The sequence below is a fragment of the Parasteatoda tepidariorum genome, chromosome 5 (genome assembly GCF_043381705.1).
Source record: "Parasteatoda tepidariorum isolate YZ-2023 chromosome 5, CAS_Ptep_4.0, whole genome shotgun sequence".
Taxonomy (NCBI): domain Eukaryota; kingdom Metazoa; phylum Arthropoda; class Arachnida; order Araneae; family Theridiidae; genus Parasteatoda; species Parasteatoda tepidariorum.
Window position 1 is genome coordinate 19,596,409 of NC_092208.1, and position 25,300 is coordinate 19,621,708.

The 25,300-nt window shown below is 26.7% G+C and overlaps 1 protein-coding gene across 3 annotated transcripts in view; it reads left to right on the forward strand.

The window, feature by feature from the left end:
* Window positions 1-25,300, forward strand: part of LOC107436606 (lachesin) — a 356,602-nt gene that overhangs the window by 121,165 nt on the left and 210,137 nt on the right. For all 3 annotated transcript variants that reach the window (XM_043048546.2, XM_071181171.1, XM_043048543.2), the window contains exon 2: window positions 23,695-23,885. In XM_043048546.2, coding sequence (XP_042904480.1) covers window positions 23,695-23,885 — 191 coding nt within the window. The remainder of the gene's footprint in view (window positions 1-23,694; window positions 23,886-25,300) is intronic.

Sequence of the window (25,300 nt, forward strand, 5' to 3'; positions counted from 1 at the left end):
ATATGTAATGATGCTGTAAGGAATCAAAAGAAGAATACTTTTTGTTTTCAATACAAGAAATGGTGTACTATCTGTCAGGCACGAGTTCGTTGAGGTTGAAAGTCCCGCACATTTCGGGAAATTGTTGGGGTGGAGGGAATTAGTTAGTGTCTGGGGCTGATTACGTTCTTGTCAGACAAAAATCTACTTTGTTTTGATTTGAATTTTAAGAGAAATGTGGTGGTTAGGACAAATGATCATAAAATTATGTAAAATTGGAAGAAATGCTGATGAAAAAACTTGTTATTCAATTTCAAATAACTGAATTGTTCTCTTCACATAAGTATATTCTAGAATTTCACGCACTGGGGTATGTCTTTGGTGTTGGATACCGTTAAAGCAATCTTGACTTGCTATGCTTTTTTGAAACAGATAACCAAAACTGCTTCTTACAGCTCATTGATATGCTAAACTTCGCAAGTCCTTTATTGCTGTACATTATTATTGAATAAACGTTCGATCTTGTTGTCATGTTTACCCCCTTTCTCCCCTATTCAAGTTAATATGCATTTACTTAAGTTACATGAAATCGGTTAAAAGCCTTTAAGGAAGCCGTGGCGGCTCAAGGGATTGAGAACTCAACTCCCAAAGATGTAACTGGGGTTCAAATCTCAGTGATGGATGGTTGATATGAATTCCACACTCAGTTCGCACCAAACACAGTGCTGACGAAAAACATCCTCAGTGGTAGACGGATCATCGGTGAGAGTCCCCTAGCCTAACCATCAGACTGTTCGTGGTAGGTTTTAGGTTTTTCCTCTCCGCGTAATATAAATAACGGGGGGGGGGGGTTTAATCCCTCAAAAAGTCATCCACTAAGGCAAATTTCCCCTTACTTGATCCTGAAGTGTCCATCTCTTTTGAATTAGATTCAATATTATAAGGCTACGGAGTTGAACATAAGCAGTTATGAACTCCACATTGGGTCAGCTTTTCAACAACGGGTATAAAATACAAAAGTCTTCAAGGCTCTTAAGTTCTATTGTCCTCCACGAAGCCTGGTTTTTTCCCAATTCACCTAGTTTTTTTCCCAAAAAGGAATGTTATTCTTGGTTAATTACTCAAATTAATATAATAGTATTTTATCTAGTTTAAGTGTTAATTATTTTAAAAAAGTTAGCATGCTAAAAAATTCGAAGTTAATTTTAGAATATTTCATGCAAACGCTTGAAATTTTAATGGTGGTTTTACTTCATACTCAGATTTTTAAGTATCTATTTTTGAATAGTTTATCTAGTCTAAGTGTTAATTATTTTAAAAAAAGCTACTATGCTAAAAAATTTGAAGTTAATTTTAGAATATTTCATGCAAACACTTGAAATTTTAATGATGGTTTCACTTCATATTCCGATTTTTAAGTATCTATTTTTGAATAAAGAGGCGATTAAATGCTTTTTTATAAAAATAAATTAGATGTGCATTTTTTGTAGAACAATATTTTATAAAAATAGAAGTATTAACCGGTTGAATGACTTCATTGGTTAACAATGGAAATGATTTTAAATAGCTATTGTATTTTTTTTAAATAATTATTATGTAAGTATGTAAATCATGCTTGCACTACTTCTAATCAGGGTATAATATATTTTATAAAAATTAGCGTAAATATTCTTTATGAGAATAAATATATTATATTTAAATGAGAATATTCTATTCTAAACAGAAATCCCCAAAATTAAAATGCATCAGGTGGATTGCAATGCTTTTACCAAAGAAGGTAAGCCAAAGTTAGAATTTGGCGCAAATTTAATCTCTAAACATGTATTATGCTGTGAAAAAATAACGATTTACTTTCAAGAATTTAGAAAAGACGATGCTTTAGAATACTTTGGACTCCAGATGAGGTACCAAAATTAATGAATACGTAATGTATGCAAATTGAGTGCACAACTTTAAACTGGAGAGTGGGATTTATCGTGCATCTAAACTACAGAATACATAAATAAATCTAAACAATAAATGAGTTCTCTTCTTTCACGGCGTAAAGAAATCCTCACTTTATTTGTGCTATTCCTTATTATTAAAGTATATTATACTTTCTAGTTGAATAATTGGTATTTTTATAAATTTCTATCAACTGCATTTATTCTGAAGCTAATTTAAAACTTAAATGAGAAATTTAAAAGAAAAATAATTAATTTCTCGTGACTTATAAAGTAAATTAAAAGCATTCTTTTTTTCTAAAAGTAAATTTTTTACGCATTTTTATTTGTACCAAATGTTGAAACACAAAATAATAAGATATTTTGAGAAGCTCTAATGAATTGAGGTTGGCATGGTGAAAATGTGTATTATGCAATTTTTTAAAATAAAAACTTTATTCAAGCCGATTCTTAAGTTTTTAATCAGCAAGCTCTAATTTAATTAAAATTTGCTTTTTAACAAACTCGAAAAACCGAGAAGTGTAATATTTTCTGATCGATAGTGTCTATTTATTATTATATGTATATTAATATAATTTTAACTGACTAACGGTAATAAAGTTTATTACTTTTCTTAAAAGCTATGTGAGTTTTCAATAGATTAAAATTTTAATGTAATAATTCATTCAGATTTTCTATCTTCTTGTTCAATATACCTAATTTATCCAGTTGCTCTAAGATATCTTCTTTAGAAAACTGATATTTTTGTCTATTAATTGTACAGGGGAACGTATTCTTTGCTGCATTTACAGAAATATTTCATCTTGTATTACTTGGGCATGGGCATTTTAAATCTGAAATTAGTTTTGCTCGAAAAGCTACAGATTTTTTACAATGTCATTTTTACCCAATTTTTTGTCGAAATTTACAAATTTCAAAACGTTATATGCATAGCAGGGGTAGCGTAAATTCTACCAACGAACTTCTAGAGGAGTTAAAGTATATCATTAAAATTAAAACTGCATAGGAACGCATGTCTGGAAATCATACGCATTTCCAGATATGGGTCCTATTGGCGCATCGTTATTATGGCTACATCAGAAGCATAATTTGAAGCTCCCCTAGAGGCGAATGATGACATTTCCGGGAATGGGTTCCTATGCAATTTTTATCCTGATAATGTGCCCAAATATCCCTGGAAATTTGTCGAGACAATTACAAGTCTTCCAGTTAAATATAACGGTTTTAAGTTTGCTCATTTCAAGAAAAAAATTTATGAAAACTGTAGTTTGGAGAAAAAAACAGGTGGAGGTTCATCAACCATTTAAAAATATGCGAAATCCTATAAAAAATCTCATGCGACAGAAAACAATACAAACGAAAAGTGTTCCCAAGTGTTTTTATTAAAAAAAAATCCATGCATTCTGCAAGATGACTAAAGCTTAACGACGAAATACAAACCGATTGTTTTTCCTTTGAGTTAGCTATTCAATGATGTACAAAATGCAAATGGGTAGAATAACAAGAATAATAGTATAAAAAATTCAAATAATTTATTAGTACTTTATTTTCGAATAATGTTTTATTTAAATTTGCGTATTTACTATTGGCGTCAGTTTTATTTCAAAATAGCGTTTGTCATCATTATATAATTTATAATTTTCTTATGAAAACGATACCACAATATCGACGTTTTACTCACAGATGTCATCTGGATAATTTTTAATGTATTAAATTCATAAATATCGTTGTTGTCACAAATGTCTGAAACTTTAAAGTTTCATACATATATAACTTCGATATTTGATTAATACGTTTTAAAAAATCACCCAGCGAAATTAATCTCGACATTGATAAATTACTTTGAAAAAATATATTTAATTCAAAAAAACTGCATATAATTATTTTTTTCAAGTGGGATTATTATATGCAACCGTTTGATTCGCAGAAATAATAAAATAATTAGGAAATTATTTTCCGCAAAAGTGCAAAACTTCCTAAAATATAGTATGTCCTAAATTTCAACAATGTAATAAATTATGAACAATATTTTAGTGAGGGGAAAAGTTTGAATTTAATATCTTTCAGCCATTTCAATTTTTTGCGATGCAGGCTTGATCTCATTAACAGAAAAATCGAGTCCAAATGATTCTGCAAAACACTGTTATATTTTTTTAACGAAAAACCTGAGATTGAAATTTATATCAAGTAAAATAAATGATAATAATTTTATTTTAAAATCTATTGAGTGTTTTCATAGATTGAAATATAAACAATTTAAAGTTCTTCATATAATGAATATTCATTAACTTTTGTGATACCTTAAATCTAAGATCTAAAATTCATTAGCAAAACATTTTTCATAGACTTTCTATTTCTTTAGAAATATGACAGAATTTCCGATTTCCAAAAAATATTTTCGCTTATTTTACAGCGGAAATATTTTTTGCAGTAAAATACTAAATTTGCTGCAAAAATATTGAAAAATAAGAAATTTATATTGAAGCAAAAACAATTTTAAGCTTCTTCATACAATGAATATTTATTAAAAAATATACCTTAATTGTGAACTTTAAACCTCATTAATAAAAAATTTTTTTATTAGATTTCCTATTTCTCTGGAGATATCACAGAATATCCTTTCTCCTAAAAATATTTTCACTTATTTTATTGCGAAAATATTTTTTGCAGTAAAATAATAAATTTACTGCAAAAATATTGCAAAATAAGAATTTTATATTGAAACATAAACATTTTTAAATTTCTTCATGCAATGAATATTTAGAAAAAAATATGATGCCTTAAATGTGAACTTTAAAACTCATTAACAAAAAAGAAAATTTTAATACATTTCCTATTTCTCTAAAAATATCACCGAATATCCTTTCTCCTAAAAATACTTTTGCTTATTTTACTACGAAAATATATTTTGAAGCAAAATAATAATTTTCTGCACAAAAATATTGAGTCATAAACATTTTTAAAGTTTTTCATGCCCTGCATATTGATAAAAAAAAGTTCTCATACCTTAAATCTGAGCACAAAAATTCATTAACAAAACTTTTCTTTTTCTTACATTGTCTATTTTTCTAGTAATATGACAGAATTTCCGTTCCCCAAAAAATATTTTCGCTTATTTTACTCCAATACACATAAATATGGTTTCTATGGCCAGCATTTTTCGAAATGGGAAAGAAATTTTCCAACGGAAATGATGTTTTATGACTTGCCATACATAAAATGACGGCAATGAAGGATTGTTATGTCAAAAACTATATTTCCGACTCTATCTAAGTTTGCGCCTCATTTAATAAGTTTTCACTGACTCGGGGTTCAATTTATGACGATTCAAACTGCAGCGAGTTTCCTCCAAAAGTAGAAAACAAAATTGTTTATCCTCCTATATGAATAACAAAACGCAAGAGTTTATGTAAAAACCGTTGCAAAAATATTACTACATTTTACTCTATATTTAGTTTCTCTGCAGGCAACATAATATGATTTAAAGTTAATAAATTTTTCAGCTGCCCTATTCTGCAATAGATCTTACAAATAAAATTACTTTCAGTTAGATAAATATGCTAAATTCTAGATGTTTATACCAAAAAACATTTTCTCTTAATTTATCAAAATTAAGATTTTTTAAAGGTAAAATTCTTACAGTTAAAAGATAAATTTAAACGATATTTTTATAAATCAAAATATTTAATCCTAAAAAACATTCATGATGTTGTTTTAAATTAATATTTAATTGCAGAACTGAATAATATTAGGATTTTCTATATAAGTAATTAATAATACTAAAAATATTGAATAATATTAAAATATTTAATAATACACAGAGGAAAAATTCTGGTAAAATAAACGTATAGTGTGGCAATGACATTTCTTATAAAGAAAAATTTAATTCCGGTTAATAAAACTGGAAATATACAGTATTCAAATCATGCATTTTGTAAATTTTCCGTTAATATGGTGATGGTTTACCAGAAATTTAGGCTTTCAAACCCTTAGCTCTCATTGCCACATATTTTGTAAAAAATACAAATCTGAAAAGCTACTTATACTAGGTCTGCTCATCGGCAAGACCGATTGTGCAGCTCATTGGAAATATAAGAAAAAAAACTTATACATCATAAATGGTTTAAGAATCAAGATAAAAATACCAAACTTTACCACATTCACCAAATCTAATCAGATATTATGAAACCAAATTTATTGTTAATTTTCTAAATTGATTACGAAAGTGCTTCTTTAAAATTTACCGAGCCTTTTAGTGTTTCCATACAGTCATAAACATGATCCATATTCTCTCTATAAATGGATCTATAAATATAGTTTCGATTAAATGATTTCCCCACACCTTCAGATTTTGCCTTTGATGTCATAAGCTAGTTTTCGGCATTCAATTGAAGATTCAGTTCGCGTAAGTGTGTGTGACCAAAATCCAAGTGCATCGAAATTATCCGATTAATAGTACGGTCAAATACATTAAAACTGATGAAAACACGAATATTTTATTATATTTTTGTTCTGAAGGTATAGATATATTAAATTAAAACTCTATTCCTAAAAATATATTTATGAATCATATATTTTATAGATTATATTAAAGCAAAATTTTATTTAAATATGTATCATTAAAAAGAATAATCAATATATTCAGCTTAAAATGACATTATAGCATATTTCACAGTTATGGATCATTTTATATTTCAAAATCAATGGTATCATTTCAAATATCATAGCTCTTGAATTGAACCATTGGTGATGAATGTCGGCAAGCAGAAAAAAAGAGGTAAAAACTGAAAAGATGTCGGAATCCCCCATTTCAATTTCAATACTTCAATTACATATGCCATTTTCTTACTTTTGATTCCATCATAATATTTTTCAGTAAAGAAAAAGAATAAATAAATGCGCATTTTGAGGAACAAAAATATTTTTATGCCATATTTATTACTTAACTTATTGTTATCATTTGTTTTTTTAATTGAAAAGAAGCGAGAATAGAAATATTTATATTCAGGATTCACAACTGTGAAGGCTGAAAATCGACTGATTCTTTGGAGGGTTGAGAAAAGTTAATACTCAGGAAATATTTCGGACTCAAACCGATTTACTGCTTAAATACTGACAGTTATCGGATGATGTCAAAATTTGCTAGATAACGGTCTTTCACCGTAAAGAGCGCATAGTGCTACTCTGATTTTAAATCCTTCCATTGATCTGAAAGGAAGATTGGAAAAGGAAGGTTGGTGACAGCATCGTCTGGCTTGAATAGCCATTGGAGGCTGATCCAATTTAAATTTATGTGCTGCGTAGAAGCAGACTCTTTTCCGAATGATTGATACACTGAAGTCTACAGAGATGTTTTTATTTGAAAAAAATTCTGCAGAAGTCATGCAAAATCTCCAAGGGATATTTTTACGAAAAAATTCTCAGTGATTGAAATTATGTAAAACAAATTTCTTACTTTGAAATTATGTTACTTTTAAAGAAAATTAAACTATTTTTCTCAAATACACGTAAAAATTTATTGTAGCTTGAAACTAAAAAAATGGCAACTAATTAACACAAAATGAGGTCTGTAAAACACCAAATATTATTTCTGCATCTAAAAAGCACTAAAGAAAGCACTAAGCAGGATAGAGCACCAGGATTAATTGTAAAAAATAATTTCAGTACAAAAAGATAGTCAACTATTTTGAAATTCATTAGTATCTGATGCAATATTTACGATACAATTGGAAGATAATTTAGTCCACTGTCACTAATTTTAAATCTAAGCTTGATTAGTAATTAGAAGCATAATTAACAGTAATGCAGAATATAGCAATAAGGAGGAATTAGAAAAAGAAGCAGAAAAATAATTTTTGAATTACAAGAACAATACTAATATAAATTACAGTTTTTTTTACTTTGAGTTTTTATTTAAAGAAATTTAAGTAAAATATTATATGAATAATAAGATATATTTAAAATAACGAACTAATATCCCTACTGCAAATTTATGAAAAAGCATTTGCAAAAGCAGTTTGTTTGAAAATATGTTTCATTTACATTATTCCACAGTTTTAGATTAATAATTATCTCAAACGAAACATAAACTAATTAAGTATTTTAGTTACAATCAAGGTAAGGAAAAAGGTATGGACATAATTTATAACATTTTTTCACTCTAAGGAAAATTTAAGAAGAAGGGTAATTTTAATAACCTCCTTGGTAACGATCAAAATATCGGTAGTTTTAGCAGTTAACAATTTAAGTAATTAATTTGAAATATAGATTAAGTAATTAATTTGAAAAATGTTAAATTTGATAACTTACAATTTATATCGTTGCTAACTTTGACTTTGGTTGGTTATTTTCTTTTTCATTTCTCTGTATGCTATAAACTAATATCTTTCAAAAATATAACTATAAAAATGAGTATTTATTAATATACAAATGAAATAATAATGCTGAACTATGTCAGTGCTTTCTCAAGTTTTTATTATCTGTTCTTCAAATTGACAGGGGTTTTTAAGCCATTATTCTAACTAGACAAAACATGCATGAATCAAATACCATAGCATGATCTATCCGAGTTTAGTATCTCTAATTAAACTCTTGAGATGAATCATTATCACTCTTTTTGCATCTGTTCTAATTGAAAATTATATTAGGAAAATAAATAATTGACCATCACTTATCTCCTATCATTAATGCAAGTAACTGTTTTCCTTTTTTTATTGTTAAAACCATAAAAAATGATACAATTAATGGTAGTTCTGAAGAATATTTTCGAAAGTTTAACGTGATTCTTCAGAGCACGCCGTGAAAACCAATTTTTCTGTAAAAACTTACTTTTAATTATTGTATTTGCAGTAACTATGGGGTATTAAGAAAACTTTGAAAACCAGATTTCCCAGTAAACCATTGTCATGCTAAATTGAAAAATTACCAATTCAATGATTGAAACACCATTTATTTTAATTTAATTACCAATTTTTATAAGAACGTTCTCTCTTCCTTTACCAGAAATGTCTTTGCTAAACAAATATGGTTTCTGACCAGGTTTTTTTCCAGTGTAATCCAAGTCAATATGCAAGTCTGTGTTTTTGCAAGGTATCTTGTTTCACAGATTTATTTTCAAAGTATTTTTCTGCATATACCTTTGTAGTTTAAAAGTTCCTATGTAGTAGGAAATGTATTATCATGGTTTTATAAGTCTATTATTAGAATAAAATTGAGATTATCTCAATTTTTGTTTTATTCATTTTAATCTAGGTTTCTAAAAAATGTTTCCTGGGAAGTTATTTTCCTACATTCAATGTTTCTACTTTGATTTACTAGAATAAAAGCCGATTATAATAAGCAGATTTAGGCCAGCTGGGTTTGGGTGAAGCTGAACAAAAGAAAAATCCTCGCTAACAATTCTAGAACTCCGCTCTTTTTCACTTTCTTTTTCTCCTACAGATATTTCTAATTTCATTTATTGAGAAAATATTTATTGCTTGAAAATTTTTGATTGGGAAATTTTATTTAATTATTAAAACTTTGTCAGCTTTCATGAAGATATATTTTTATTATTTCTGTCAATATGGTATGACTATAGCTATATTTCTATACTATATATTTCATGCTGCTTAAACAAAAAACTCTTGTTTACTATTAAAGTTTTAGATAAGATTCAATGTGGAAAAATGGTTTTCAGTATATTGTTAAGACCTCATTAAACTACGTTCAAAAATTTGTGTAAGGGTTATATCATACTATCGTCCGTATACACTGAAAACTTAATACATAGCCAAATGCACATCACCCAGTCTTGTATAGGGTTACTAACTCCGTTTTCCAGAGCGGAATCATTAAATGGCCTTGGTAGGGGTTATATGTAATTTTGAACCCTGTAAGACGACGTGGAAAGTGTCTGAGCTGGTACCCTTTTCTCCAAACTTCCGCACCTCTGCAATAAAGAGGGTTTTCAGCCTCGACTTATTTAACGTGTTAATTGATGCGTTAACACGTTGATTGTTTTATTGCTAACAGCATCAAACTCATGATCAGCTTTGCTAATGTAAATTGTGAAAAGAAAATCTTCTTAAACTTAACATACCATACTATAGTTTAATTTGAACAGAAAAATAATTAATTTTGAAACCTTATTAAGACTGCAGAAAAGTTGCATATTACGATTCAAGAGACCGATAGTAAGGTGAATTGTAAGTATTGTATTCAAAAAATAAGTTAATACTCTTCTCAAAAAATGATTTTTACGCATGAGTTTAACAATTTTAAAAATGGTTTATTTATTAAATTATATGATTTAATTATTCATCATCTCTCAATAACTAAGCTAGATATAACTATACTTCAAGTAGCTGTTTCAAGAATTCTTTGATTTGTTAACAGATACTCAACTTGCAAATCAAGCTTTAATAATAAGCCGTTCAGCTAGAATTAAGCTCAATTTATACTAATCTAGTAGAATCTAAGCTGGCATATTTATTCTTAATATGTATAAATACTTGAAAATCGATAGTTTTAATCACTATTTCTTATAATTTAGCAAAATATTCTCCATTTTTTCTAAGAAAAGTAAATTTAAGTGCATTTAATAACTCCTTTTTGACGCTATTCAATAATATATTTTAAATCCTGAACATTGATGCACGAAGTGTTGACTTAATAACATTTATTTATCTTACATGCTAATTGTTTTCAGTAATTTAAGTGATATTTAAGCTATTCATGATTATGATTAAGTCTATTTTTTTTAAAAATCATCCTGATTAGGTTCTACTGCCTAATATTTTAATATGTTCTTAATACAAAACAATTTTCCTTAATGTTTATGATTAAATGAGGTAAATTAGTTTAAAAGCAATAAATTTTAATGCTCAAATTTAATTAAATTCGTCTTTTGTTGTCTAGATTTTCAATGCAAAAATGAAAGCAAATAGATTATTTCATAAGCATATGCTTTGAAATGGCAGCAAAATTGAATAAATATTTCTACAAATAAAATTTGCAAAAATTAGTTTCATTATAAAATTTGCAAAAATTAGTTTCATTATAAAATTTGTTGGTTTCTAAATTTTCTACCATTTCCTAAAACATTTTATATTTATCGACATATAATTAAACAAACACCCACATAAAAGTTTTCTCTTCAATGCAGCAGAAGTTTTGATCGGATAAGAACATTTAACTTTTGAAATTTTATGATTTTTTTAATTGATAGTTTAGGAATGAGTATTATTTTCAATGCAAACTAAATAGTTCAAAGTGGAAGTTTTATAAAACTATTTTGCTTGCTTACTTATGATAAACATTTGAAATAGCATTACAAAAAAATATAATTAAATTTTGAATATTTTTTACCATCATCCGTTTAGTTTGAAAACAGCAAATTGAGTACAATAAAAATTGAAATTTATAATAACTATTTAAATTTAAATGCTTCTTTTTTCAACCGGAGAAAAAATAAAATTATTTTTTTGTTTCTTATTAGAATAATGAAATATAATTTCAATTTTTAGATTAATGTAATGATAAATTATTGCATTGTTCATATTATTTAAAATGCATTAGAAGCCAGAGCTTCTGAAACTGATTTCTACGAAAATATTTGCTATGTCAACATGTTAAACATACAGCGAATTTGAAATATTGAAATCATTTTGTATAAAGACTAATTCTAATATTTTAGTTACAAAGAGTTACTAAGGATTATGAAAATTTTATTGAATACTTATTTAAGATTTTTAAATATTAAATGCATGGTTTCGAATAAATACCAGTTTTATCTAACATTTAAGTATCAGAAGTATTAAGTGTTCATAAACCTTCTTAATAAAGTATAAGCAACATATAATTTAATTTCGTTACTTTTTTTCAATCTTAGAATGTATTTAAAATTAGTATTTCCAGTATCCCAAAATAATATTGTAGTTTATTTAATGTCACATTAAAGTGTTTTTTGCAAAAACTTAGTATAAAACGTTTAAAACATACATTATTTACAATGAAAGTATCCATCGTGTTTCTCCCAAATCATGCTTATATAGTTATAATATTTTTTCAAGGATAAAAAATAATAGGCATATATAAGACTTTATCTACTTCAAAAAGTAGAGATGTAAGTAACTTTGGCGCATTTTTATTAAATCGTATAATCGTCAAAGGCGTGACAAAGAATCATACAGATAAAAGATTCACGTTTAAGATAATAGACCTTCTAAATAGAATATAAGCAGCATATAATTTTATTTTATTACATTTTTTCAAACTTAAAATGTATGCAATATTAGAATTACCAGTATCCCGAAATAATATTGTCAGTTAATATCACTTAAAGTGCAAGTGACTTAGAAATTTATACGAAACCTAAGTATGAAACAATTAAAGCATGAATCATTTACAATTAAAGTACCCGAAGTTTCACTCACAAATCACGTAGTTTTAATATTCTTTCAGGTATGAAAAATAACGGTCAAATATAAAGCTTTATATATTTTGATTTGTAGAAATGTAAATTACTTTGGCGAAAATTTTTTTTAAATAGTATAATCGCCAATCTATAAAGAATAATAAAATTTAAAGCAGCATGTTTAAGATAATATAAAAATTTTAAACGATTTTTTGTTTGAGTTCTATTTTAATAATTTGTTACTATTGAGACGTGGTGGCTCAGAAGATAGAGCTTTCGCCCTCCTATCAGGAGAACCGGTTTCGAATCCCAGCGAAGGCTGGTTGATTCAAATTCTGCACTAGGCACGTACCGACCACAGTGTCGACGTAAATTATCTTCAGTGGTAGATGGATCATGGGTTAGTACTGAATGTTTTGGTTTTATTGTAAAAGTAGCACTAGAGTTATATTGATAGCTAACCAACCATGAGATGAATAACGTCTTTAAAATATCGGGTAAATTGTACGGTTCCATATATGCTCTATATTGGTTGAGTAACTGCTGTTAAATATCGGGTCAATTGGACAATTTTAAATAGGACATTAAGTTGAACATTAGTTGTCGTAAGCTGAAAATTGGTACAGCTGTACAACTACGGTTACAAAATAAAATAATTTGTCGTCGAAAATTGATTGTAAATGCAGGTTTATGCATGATCTCTAGAATTTATCGCTTAAAACTATAGATTTCTTTTTTCTAAATTAGAATTTCTTTAAAAAAAGAAGAAGCACTAATACTTAAAATTCCAATAAAGGAAAAGTCTTTAAACAAAACTACCTTTTGCAGCCAACGATAATCGTTGTTTAAGGTTTTAAAAAATGCAGTTTTTATATTTTAAAATTTAATAATTACTTCAAACAAGAAAATTTTTTTTTATCTAAAGCAATATCAGAACCTAAAGCAACAATAGGAAAAAAATGGGGAGAATGATGAGTGCCTCTTCGGTTTTTTTTTCCTGATCACACATTTTTTTAATGTATAATTCTATTTTCATATCATTCATTTCATTTTTCATTTTTTGTATCAATATAGTTTATTTTATTATTGTTGTAATTATAATTATTATTCAAAAAATTTTTGTGAGTCAAAGGATTACGCAAGAGATTTTTCAGAGGTTTATGTAATTTAGAGAACAGTAGGAACTTAAAAAATCATTTTTTAATTTATCTGTAAGAGTATAAATCCTGAGCGTTTTATGCATTGAAATTGACTAGGAATCTTGCGATGGTAAGCATTTATTTATATTGAAAAAGTATGTGAGACGCGTAATTGCGATCATTTCAAAATGATATCAAATAAAATATAAATTCAAAAATGAACGTGATATATATATGTTTGTGAACATATTTTTGCGTCATTTTTCAATGCAAATAAATAAATATAAAATAATAACAATAGTAATAGATAATAATTTATTTAATCTAAATATACATTACAGTAAATAATGCATGTTTTTTAACGCTGCTGTATTTTATCAATTCAATTATATGTTACAGATTTTGGGAATTAATGGATGCTTACATATTCAGTGCTTACTAATTTCAAGCGTGAAATTTATTCTTTGTTTTCATTGTTACGATTGCACGGAAAAGCAAAACAGATTGTTTTTTATTCTTTAGCATCTCATTTGTTTTACATGATTTAAAAATAATTAAAAGTATCAATAGACGTTTTGAATTAAATCAAACAATGGCTGATGATTTATCTACTTAATTTACGTTACCATTTCTAAGAGTTTTTTATAGTTCATTGTTTTGAACAAACATGCCATTCAATTCCACCATTAAACCTCTTCACGAAAACTGAAATAATAAACTGAAAGGAATGATCCCCTGGAGTGCAAGAAAACAATTGGAAACACAGACTTGCGAGAGAAAAATAATTTTAAATGCTACACTGGTTATTATTACTTCAAACAACTTAAGAAATTGTTGAAAATGATCAAAAGAATCTCTCCCAATGTGTATATCTATATATTCCTTGCTACACGATTCCTTTTACAGATAAAAGGGAACAGTCACAAATAACTCATTGTAATTTATGCATATTTTTGTTAATTATTAAGCATTTAACTGAAAGAATTTATACAATAAAGAGTACAATAATAATTGAAGTATGCAAGCACCTTAAAGTTTTATATGAAATACATGATGTTTGCATAAGGGTTTTATTTAGCTATATGTAAACTAATTTAAATTAATTTTATTTTGCATACTATTTTTAACCATTTAGCTTACGTGCAGATGATGAAAAAAAATGGAAACATTTCCATACTATATATTTTTTTCGAAAATTATTTCGAATTTCGAAAATTATTTAAAAACCTTAGAAGTGTTTCTCATATTTAAAGCGTTTAGTGGTTTGAGGGTTAATAAAACCTATTTAGAAAATATTTTCGCATTATTTACATTAAAGTAATAAAACTATATTATCTAACTTTTTTTCCTTCGTTTAGATGGTAATAAAATTAAAATAAAAAAAAAATTACAATGAAGGAACTTTTTAGTTTCAAATAACTTTCTCAAAACAACAACCGCAAATTTTGTTATAACACTTTTTATGATAGAAATATAAAAGCTCTAAAAATTATCTAGCGTTACTTTATTAATCAAACAGAGCGACACTTTTATTATCAATTTTCTATGTTAAGTATATTTCTGTCAAATATAACCCTGTCATCAAAAGTTTGTTAAGTACAAAAAAAATTAATTAAAAAATGCATATTAAACATTTTACTTAAATCCAAGATAGCAAGCGAGAAGGCCTCTTAACTATTTTGATATTACTGATGCAAACCAAAAATAATAGCAATAAAAGCACGTAATGTTCCTAACTATATTATTTGCATAAAATTATTAATTTGGTAGTGTTTAAAATTGTTTGTATTAAAATTTCTTTTTTGTTATATTATGAGAAAAGAAGCATCTTAAGTACTTTGTTATCTGTTTGATCAAATCCTAATTTTAATAAAAGCAAGTAACGTTTCAAACTGCATTATTCGTCTAAAAATATTATTCTCCTCGAGTTAAAATATTAAAACATTCCAACTGAAATTTATTTTCAGGCAATATTTCAATCATAAGATTCTTAATTTGGGAAGCATCCCAGCTAGTCAACCTCATCATTTCACTTTAAACCATGCAACTTTATTCCGAGGTAAAGTAGATCGTTCTCTTGCTGAAAATTCTTAAGATCTGCCTTCTTATGCATCAGCACTGTAAGATTAACTGGTATCGTACACGCAGAAACTCGAGTGCACATTCAAAGAGGAAAACCGTGTATGCAATTTCGCCTCTTAAACACGTAGAGACTTGGGCATACTGAAGACTTTGTCTGGTGCATACTTTAGCATTATTACGCTTTCTTGAGATCATGTGGTTGATGAGTTCTGTTCTAAAGGTCAATAAAGAAAATTTTTGTTCTTCATTTAAAAAATATTGTTTACGTGACGTGTATTTAAGCATAATAATTCTTCTCCATGACTCACAATTACTAGTTAGTGTTTTGTCACTGGATGAGGTAGCATAACTTATTTATTACATAAAAAGTGATGTGCCGCCTAAACTAAAAAAAAAGTCTATAAAATCAGCTAAAAAAGATAAAAAGAAGAAATAAAAATTTACTACATTTTATAAATTTTATCATACTTTTACGATATTATGAAAGATCACTTTTTATATGATCCTTGAAAAAATTCAAATTCATATTACTTTTCAGAAACTTTGCTAAATTAACAGTTGTTAAGGCTTTTTCTGATATCCTGATATGTACAGAGGATTTTTAGCAGTTCTTATTGGTATCAAATGTTTTTATTAGCTAAAATTTGTTAGATGTATTTTTGTTTAATTTATTTTTAAAAAAAACTCGACTGTAGAAAGCATGAGGGCATAGCACATATTGGTTCAGGCAAATGATTCTTAATTTTGCTAGACTTGGTCTCGAACATTTTTATATTTTTAGTCATTATTTATGAAATTCAGTTTATAAAACAGAACATAAATAACATATTTTTGAACTGTTTTCTTAATTTTTAATTGTCTTAATATTAAGCAAAAAATTACTTATGATAAAATATATTATATAATAAAAATACGATGATAGTGTAAAATTTTTCATTCCCATGTATTTGTGTAAATTATTTATAGTAACTATGAATACAATCTCTTATTTCAAGATAAGTTTCAAGTAAAAATAAAATTAAAAAACTATTTAATCTAATTAAAAATTTCGAAATGTAATAAGTCATATTTCAAGATTTTGCAATATATTAGCTATATAAACATTAATGAGCTTTACTTACAATGTTTTAAAAGAAAATATTTTAAAGACAATAAGGCTCTTTGTTAAAATTACAAAAAAAAAAAATCTTAAATGAGATTTTTCCGTAAAGACAAATGAATAAGATTTTAAACTCAAGAAAGTATGTTGCAAACTTTAATTCAAACTAGAAACTTTTAAAATTTCCAATTATTTGTGATTACTAACTATTGGCGCAAGTGTAAATAATTCGTTGACTATCAACGAATCCTGAAAATTGTGTTCGAGACTTGAAAAAAAAAATCAAATTTAGTTTCCTTTCATCTTGTTCCTTAATTATTTTTCCACTTTTGTTTCAGAAAGTCTCCTTGAAAACAAGTTTGTGGAAACTAACAAAAAACAAAAGAATTTTTTTAAAAAAAAAAGTGGATTTGAAAGAGAAAAAGCTTTAAATTACTTTGGTCGATTTAGTAAAAAAAAAGTTGCTTTTTATCTATAAGTATTAAGGTCCTTCTTTTGTTGAAGTAATTGGTTGTTTGAAAGATTGGATGAAATAGTACTTTTTTTATATTCTCTTAGTATAGCTCTGTGTTTATTTACTTAGATAGAAATCCTGAAAAAACTTCTCTTTTTATCACAAATATACTAAATTCGTTAAAATCTAATTAGTGGGGTAATTCTAGTTTACGCCCAGATTCAGAGTATTAATTTTAAAACTTTTTCATGTGATTATGCTTTCTATGCTAGCCGAGTTTCTTGGCATCATTAGTTGCGTTATTAAAATGTAATAAATGTATTATGAGTAGAAAATCTTGCTATTTAACTAGCATAGCTGGATATTTTTAATTATTCCTTTTAATTAAATTTCGTGAAAGAAGCACTTTTTAAGTACAGTGTCCAATTAGTTTAGAAAAATGCTTATAATGATTTCTTATGCAGTTAATATGTAGAATGTGAACTGCTTATAATACTTTTAATTTAAAAATACGCATTTCTTACAAAATTAACTAGACGGGACTGATAAAAAATTAAAATTCCTTCGAAGTCGTTTTAATTTTTTTTTACCCGTAGAAAAAAAAGAAAATTAAAATTTTTCTGCCTTTCAAAAATAATATTTACTAGAACTCAAATATTATTTTTTTTTTTAAATAAAAACTAAATGTTCTCATTTTTTTATCAAAGAATTTCGAACATATTTTTTGTATAAAGGTTATAGAAAAAAAGTATTCAAAATTAAAATACTTAGAAACATAAATAAAAGATTTTCAAAAATATCATGTAGCATATCTAAAGCTTCTTATTTTAATTTTCAAAATAAAACAGGCATTTCTTTATTTAATTTACGTTATAAAAATTTTACTGTGAATTTAGCGCTGGAAGGAATATAAGAAATTAAATTAACGAATCATAAATAGTATATATTTCGAATGAACTAATAACATGTAGTTTCTTATTTTAATTTTCAATGTAAAAAAAATAAAATTTCTTTAACACTATGCAAGGTTTGTTAAAAAATTGACATTCGAGAGAATATAATAAGCGTAAATACTTAAACAGAAGAATAAGAGACCGGAGTTGTTGAGGAGCAAAATTAGAAATAAAATTTTAGATAAAAACAAAAATTCACGATTTTTTTTATTGAAAATTTTTTTAAATAAGTTTAACGAAAAAAATTAAACTAATTTTCTAATTTGAAACAAATATAAACATCAGTTTTTGATTTGCAGAAATATTACTAACCAAAATTATAATCTACATTTAAATTTTCAAACATAAAAACAAACGAAAGTACAATGCACTGAAAAGCAAACAAAAGTATAATGCACTGACACTATGGAATTAGAAATAGGAGCTTTTGAGGCACCCAAAGTAAAAATAAATAATTTCACAACTCTTAAATAAATTTTATTTTAAAAAAATATTTATTTTTAATTAATATCGTTTTGAAAAATTTTCCAATTACAATTTTTCTTATATTGTGACATCTTAAATTTACTACTCAAGATGCACAAGTTAGCTTAAAAATATAACAATAAATTAAAATAAAAAAATAAACAATAATCACTTGAAACGATAAAACATTTAAATTAGTATTTTTTTCATTATTATTCATGCGAAATATTTAGGAATATTCTATAAAATTGTGCTTAAAACTTTCAAATTTTTCGTCTAAAGAAACACGAAGGCATTTTCAGTTCTTAATTCTAAATTGTGACTTAAAAATATGTAAATTAATTAAAATTACAGAAAAAATCTATATACTATATTGTTTTATCTAAGGAACCTTATTTTCTAAAATGAATTATTTCTCCGTTTTTAAGTACTAAAAGCAAGACCATTTTACTTGTAAAATGAAAAAATATAGAAATGAAACACTTAGATACTTTTATGCATTTTGAAGTAAAACTTGAATTATGGAAACTGTACTATATTTGCATTATTGACATAAAATTTAATATAAACTTTAAAAAAATCACTAATCTTTCAAAAAAAAATTTGTTTAAAAAATTGAACAATTGCAAATGTATAACTATAGCCGCAGTTTTAAATTTTTGAATCTCAAGAAATATTGCAAAATAGAAATTTTAAAATCTTTTTATATTTATGTTTATTTAGTTTCCAGAAAAAGAATGATAATACTGATTAAAAGTTATTTTTAGTACTTCTTGTTGTAATAAGCTCATTAAACTTTGACATAAGGTTCGCATATATTTGTGAGAATATTTTAATTGGAATATTTATACCTTGATATATGCAACATAAAATTAAAATTGCTCTCAAAATAAATTTTATTTAAGCATGAGTTATTGTTGTCATAATGGGACATAGGTTAGAATAATTGCACATTAAGGTATAAAATTAATTTAGAGCCTATTATATTCTGAAAAGAAAAAAAAATTTCTAACAGTAAATATCATTTCCATTGGAAGCATAATTAATTAAGACTTTTAACAAACGAGTTATCTGCAGAAAATAATAAAATTGAATTATTTTATCCCATAAAATTTTTAACATGCATGTTTAGCTTATAAATTTCGTTTTTCAACACATCGTCTATTATTCTTGTAGGCAAAAACAATACATAGCAGCTTATTAATAAAAGTTTTATGTACATTGCGCCAAAAAAAAAATGGACAACCATGAATAACTTTGGATCTAATGATCGGATCTTCACATTCTAGGACTCAATCTTAATGGTTCGATTGGGTAATCTCAAATTAGCAAATTATTGCGGACGGTATTTTAAGTTAAGAAATCAGTCAAAAAAACGTACTTTCTCTAAACAAACGTACCTTTTTTTCAACAGCTCTGGGCTTCTGACCCTCAAACTATAGGGTGTTAGACCTAATAAAAAGCGGTTAGGTCTAATAAAAAGGTAGTCACAATGTGGGAAATGTGGTCCCTATAGTTTGACAAGGAGAGCGGTTCAAAACTAGAGAACTTTTCACGCAAATTGAAAAAAATTTTACTCAAAGTTATAAATTCGCTTATCTTAAGATAAAATGTAAAGTACAGATTTTTGTAAATATTTATTTTCTTATTTAATAATTGTCAATCGACCAGATTGCGGTTTCTCCTTATATTTTTGGAAACAGAAATCTGAGTTCATCGTCAAAAACTGCGTTAATTCATTATCATTCATGTGTGTATTCATTGTCAAAAAAATTCCTGTTTATTAAGAGAAAGTACGTTTTTGTATCTGATTTTAGCATATTTGAGGTCGCTCCCTTAAACTATTTAGATTGAATCCTAAACCTTGAAGATCCAATCATTAATTCAAATGTTCTTCAGAGTGGAATTTTTTTCCCAACTGTACATTTTAGGGCACTGTACGATATAACGTTTAAGTAAAAATCGCCATTAATATTAAATATTCAAACTTAAAGAATGTTTTAATTTTGATAAGCAACTTTAACTTTTTGATATTAATAACTAATACTTTAACTTTTTAATATTATAACGCTGTAGTGAGTGATCAAAAATAACATATAATTAAAAAAAGCTATATAGTTTAAAAACTTTATAGAAGTTAACGAATTTGAATAAATGTTTAAAACTCACCTTCTAAAAAAAAAATTTCTTCATAAAACAAAATGAAAAGCATCATATTTCTCGAGATGTATTTAACTAAATATGCAGACACACACTCCATCAAACATCTAGAAGCTAATTACAGCTTCATATGAGAAGCTTAGAAAAAGTTAGCAGATATGAAATTATTCCACTAAAAGACGTTCCCATAAATTCTAGGTTTATGATTTATGATTATAGAGAATCTTAATGCTGTAGCAAATTTAGTAAAGAGAAAGAGCAATTTCTTCTAGCTCTTATCTAAACTAGACGAATCTGCATATTACGTTTAGCTCTAAAAAGCGAAAGAAATGGAAGAAAAAAAACGGGAAAGAAGAAATACAGACCGCGATAAACGTAATTGCAAATTCGATGAATTTCGTTTGGTACACCCCTTTCACCTCCGCTCCAAAGCTTTAACTTTCGTTTCTTTTTATTTTGTTTTATTTAACTTTTAGTTTTTTCTCAGTCGGTTGTAAAACATGAAAAACCATAAATTTCTTCTATTTTCACTAGTAGTTTAGACTCTGTTTTAAATCTCCTTGGACGAGGGAAACAATTTTCGCCAAAAAAATTCTTAAATTGTTTTTGAAAGTACTTTCCAATATTGTCATATCTTTCTGACACACATGCTATACCTATATTAAGATTATAGAAAAAGTTCAATTACTTCAAAAAACCAATATTAAATTATTTTTACACTGTCATAGTTAAATTTGTTAGTTTATTCTATGATTTAAAACATCTTTGTAGTGTCATTTTTTTCTTCATATTTCTCTTATTTTAATCTGAGGAATTGTGAATAATATATTATTAATTTAATCGCACTCTTAAAAATTTCAGATCGAATTACGGATAAAGTACCTGGGGTTTGGGGGCATCATCCGTAAATAACAATTTTAGTAAAATATTAACCCTTTAATTTTACTGTAGTATTTATTTAATTATAGTGATTCAGTGATTATACGATAATTATTGCTCTAAAAATTACGGCATGCCAGATTTTTTTGCTTTGCAACATGTTCCGTTAAAAACGAATTTCACGACGAAAAGTACCGGTAACCTTAGTGCTGGTACTTTTCACCGTAATTTGATCCACAATTTTTTACAGTGTAATTTTTTTAATACTATGTACTTTTTTCTTTACTGAAATTTTGCTATTTAGAATATTTACTTTCTTTGATATTTTTGTAATGCGTCATGAAACTTTCTAACAGTATATACAGTGTTCTAACAGTATTCACAAAGAAAAATCGATCATGCAAAAGTAAATTTTGTAAGCCATAAAAATATCAATTCGTGACAATTTTCCATAAAATACGCCCATAACAATTTGCTTGTGATATTTCGTGACTTTAATAAACTGATGGTCTAACTTATTCAAAGAAGTTTTTTATCATTGTATTTTCACTTTGAAACTTTGTATACAAAATAGTTAAATGTATAATTTGTAATATAGTTTGTAGCATATGTTATTTCAGAATATTATATTTCAACCTTTATTCATCACTCCTATAATGACTCGTATTTTAATATATAAGTACAAAATTCCTGTTTTTCAGTAAAAAAAAATACAAAAAAATTAGACACTAAAATTTTTATATGATTTTTTAAGCATAACATTTTGCTACTAAGAATTTAAACAAAATAATAATTTCTATCACCTATACCAGGGATGGCGAACCAATGGCGCGCGCGTCATTTATGGCACCCGACACAATATTTCGGCACGTCACCGATCACATTTGTTATTACACAAATGGTATTACTCTATGAAGCATATGTAACAATTAAATTAAAATTCACAAAAAACACACAAAATAATAAACAATTATTAATGAGAAACTAACAATTAATGCTAAATAAAACAATTAATAACCATAAAAAACAAGCTAACAATAAAAAAACTAACAAAAAGTCCTGCTTAAACTAACATCTTACAACCTAATCTAAGTTATTTGTCATCTGACCTGCAATAACCGAAGTCACACTGATGTTACTTCAAGTTGAATTACGCGTATAACTGAGACATTGCAAAATGTTTTTTTTTTCAATGTAAATAAAAAGTTTTGAGTTGATAGTATTTAGTATTATTATTTTTCCAATAATCACGAAGTCAAAATTATTTGACGGCACGTCTATGCCCTCATCAAACAATTTTTTAGAAAAAATGGCACGTTGGTGGATAAAGGCTCGCCACCCCTGACCTATACAATACAAAAAAATACCAATTTTTATTTAAAGGTCAATTTTTTCCAAGTTTATTACAATTATTCGCTGATTAATTTATCCTAAACAAAACCTTCCTAAATGCTAATTTCAGTTTTGGATTTTACATTAGTATAAAACCTTAAACTTTAACCATAGATTTTATAAATATTTTTGCAAATTGTTTTACAAGAAACATCCATGTACAATAAATGTAGCAATAAAAGAAACGAAGGAAATTAAAATAAAAATATGACCACCGAATCCGACGTCTTCAGGCGGTAGCCATAAAACAAAACCTTTTCTATTGAGAGAGAGGGCAAATGCCTAAATTAACTCCCTCAGTATCCCGAAGGTTTTGTATAGAAGACCGGGAAAAAAACATTACATCGAACCAATTCAGAAAAGAAACTCAAACAAAATCATCAGAAAATAAAAACTCACATTAACCAGGTCAAACAGCGATTTCACAAGCAAACCAAATGTAAAGGAAACACTTAAAACTAAATAAAACAACGCCCTCTATTAAACTGCGCAGATTGAAAAAAAGCTACATTTATTCTTTCTTTTTTTGAAATTTCTACTACTTTTAAGCGCGTTTTTTTTTCAAAGAAGTTTTGTCAATTTAGAATTAAATTTTTTGTATTCTTTTAGTATCCATGTACAATGCTATATAAAATTAAAAAAGATAGATATATTGAAATTTTTTTTAACGTAAATGAGTAAAATTTTATCTTTTCTGTACTTGTATTTTCATAGAACTTAAAAGAGGTTTAAAAAAAAATGTATTTCTTGCAGTGTGTCCAGAAGATCATAAATCAGAAAAATCTCGAAACTGGCATAAATCTCGGATCTTTGCGAGACAAGTTCGTCGGGTCGATCAGGACCTAGTTCCTTATTTTGACAATTCCACCAGCAGAAACATCACAACAACAACCGGAAAAACTGCTTATCTACCCTGCAGAGTTCGCCATCTAGGAGATCGAACAGTAAGTTATGCTCTTTTTACTATAATAATAAAATGTTAAAAGATAACTATACTTAAATAATTGTGAGGATAAAGTTTCTAATATCCAGAAATTCGTTTTAAAATTGATATTAGACCAAAAAAAATTATATGATGTTCATTATTGTCATATTAATGCCTATGTGACCGGATCTACACTTTTAGGAAATTCAATGTTAATTGCGAAAATATGTAAATAAAAATTTAAAAAATATACCAATTCCATAAAAGTCTCCTAATATGGAGTAGCAAGTACGATGATAGTACTAAATCATATAATAAAAGTATTCCCAATTGTTTTATTTTTGAGTTCTGGTGAGAGTTTTATGACTAAAAGAATAGTGTTATAGATGAATAAACTATAACAAAAGAATCATTTGAGTTTGAATAAAAAAAATGCACTGCAGCCAATATAGGTCATCCGTTCTCTCAGGCGTCTTCACACTACCTTCAGACGTATTTTAGATTGTTTTTGGTAGAGTCTAGCATCTCTTTCGGATATAATTGGGGGTTGAATATTAGATCCCTTTTCTCTTTAACAGAATGAATAAAATTAACCCTTCAGTGAAAATATGACAAAAATAGTTTTACCAAATGCAATAAAAATGTTGTAAAAATTATAACTAAATATTAATTCCTCAGTATTCCTAAACAAATATATTCCTAATCATTACTATCCTTTTTTCCATGTAAGCCAATTCTACATAAATTTATCTTTGCTGTTTCATATTTGATTATTTCTTTATTACATTCATAATTTTCTGAAGTAGTCATTTTGAGCTTTTTAACACGTTATAGCCCATANTGTTTTTGGTTGAGACTAGCATCTGCTTCGGATACAATTGGTGGGGGAGGGATGCATATTAAACCTCTTTTCACTTTAACAGAATGAATAAAATTAACCCCTTAGTAAAAATATAGTAAAAATAATTTTACCTAATGCAATAAAAATGTTGCAAAAATTATAACTAAATATTAATTCCTCAGTATTCCTAAACAAATATATTCCTAATCATTACCATCTCTTTTTACCAAATAAACCAATTCTACATGAATTTATCTTTGTTGTTTCACATTTGATTATTTCTTCATGACATTCACAATTTTCTGAAGTAGTCATTTTGAGCTTTTTAACTCGTTATATCCCATATTATTTTAAAATTTGAATTTTTAACAAAATGTATGTCAATTAAGTTGTAAACACTGAAATCACACTAACGATGGGTATACGGCGTGATGGGTTTGAACACATTAATGACAAAAAAGAGAGACTATGTTTGATGCAAGATTGTCAGATAATATTTATGTGGTTGCATTGAATGCCATCCAATGCAAGATAACTGAGATGAAATTTTGAGGCAATGTCTTGTAACATAATTTTAATATTGGTATCTTATA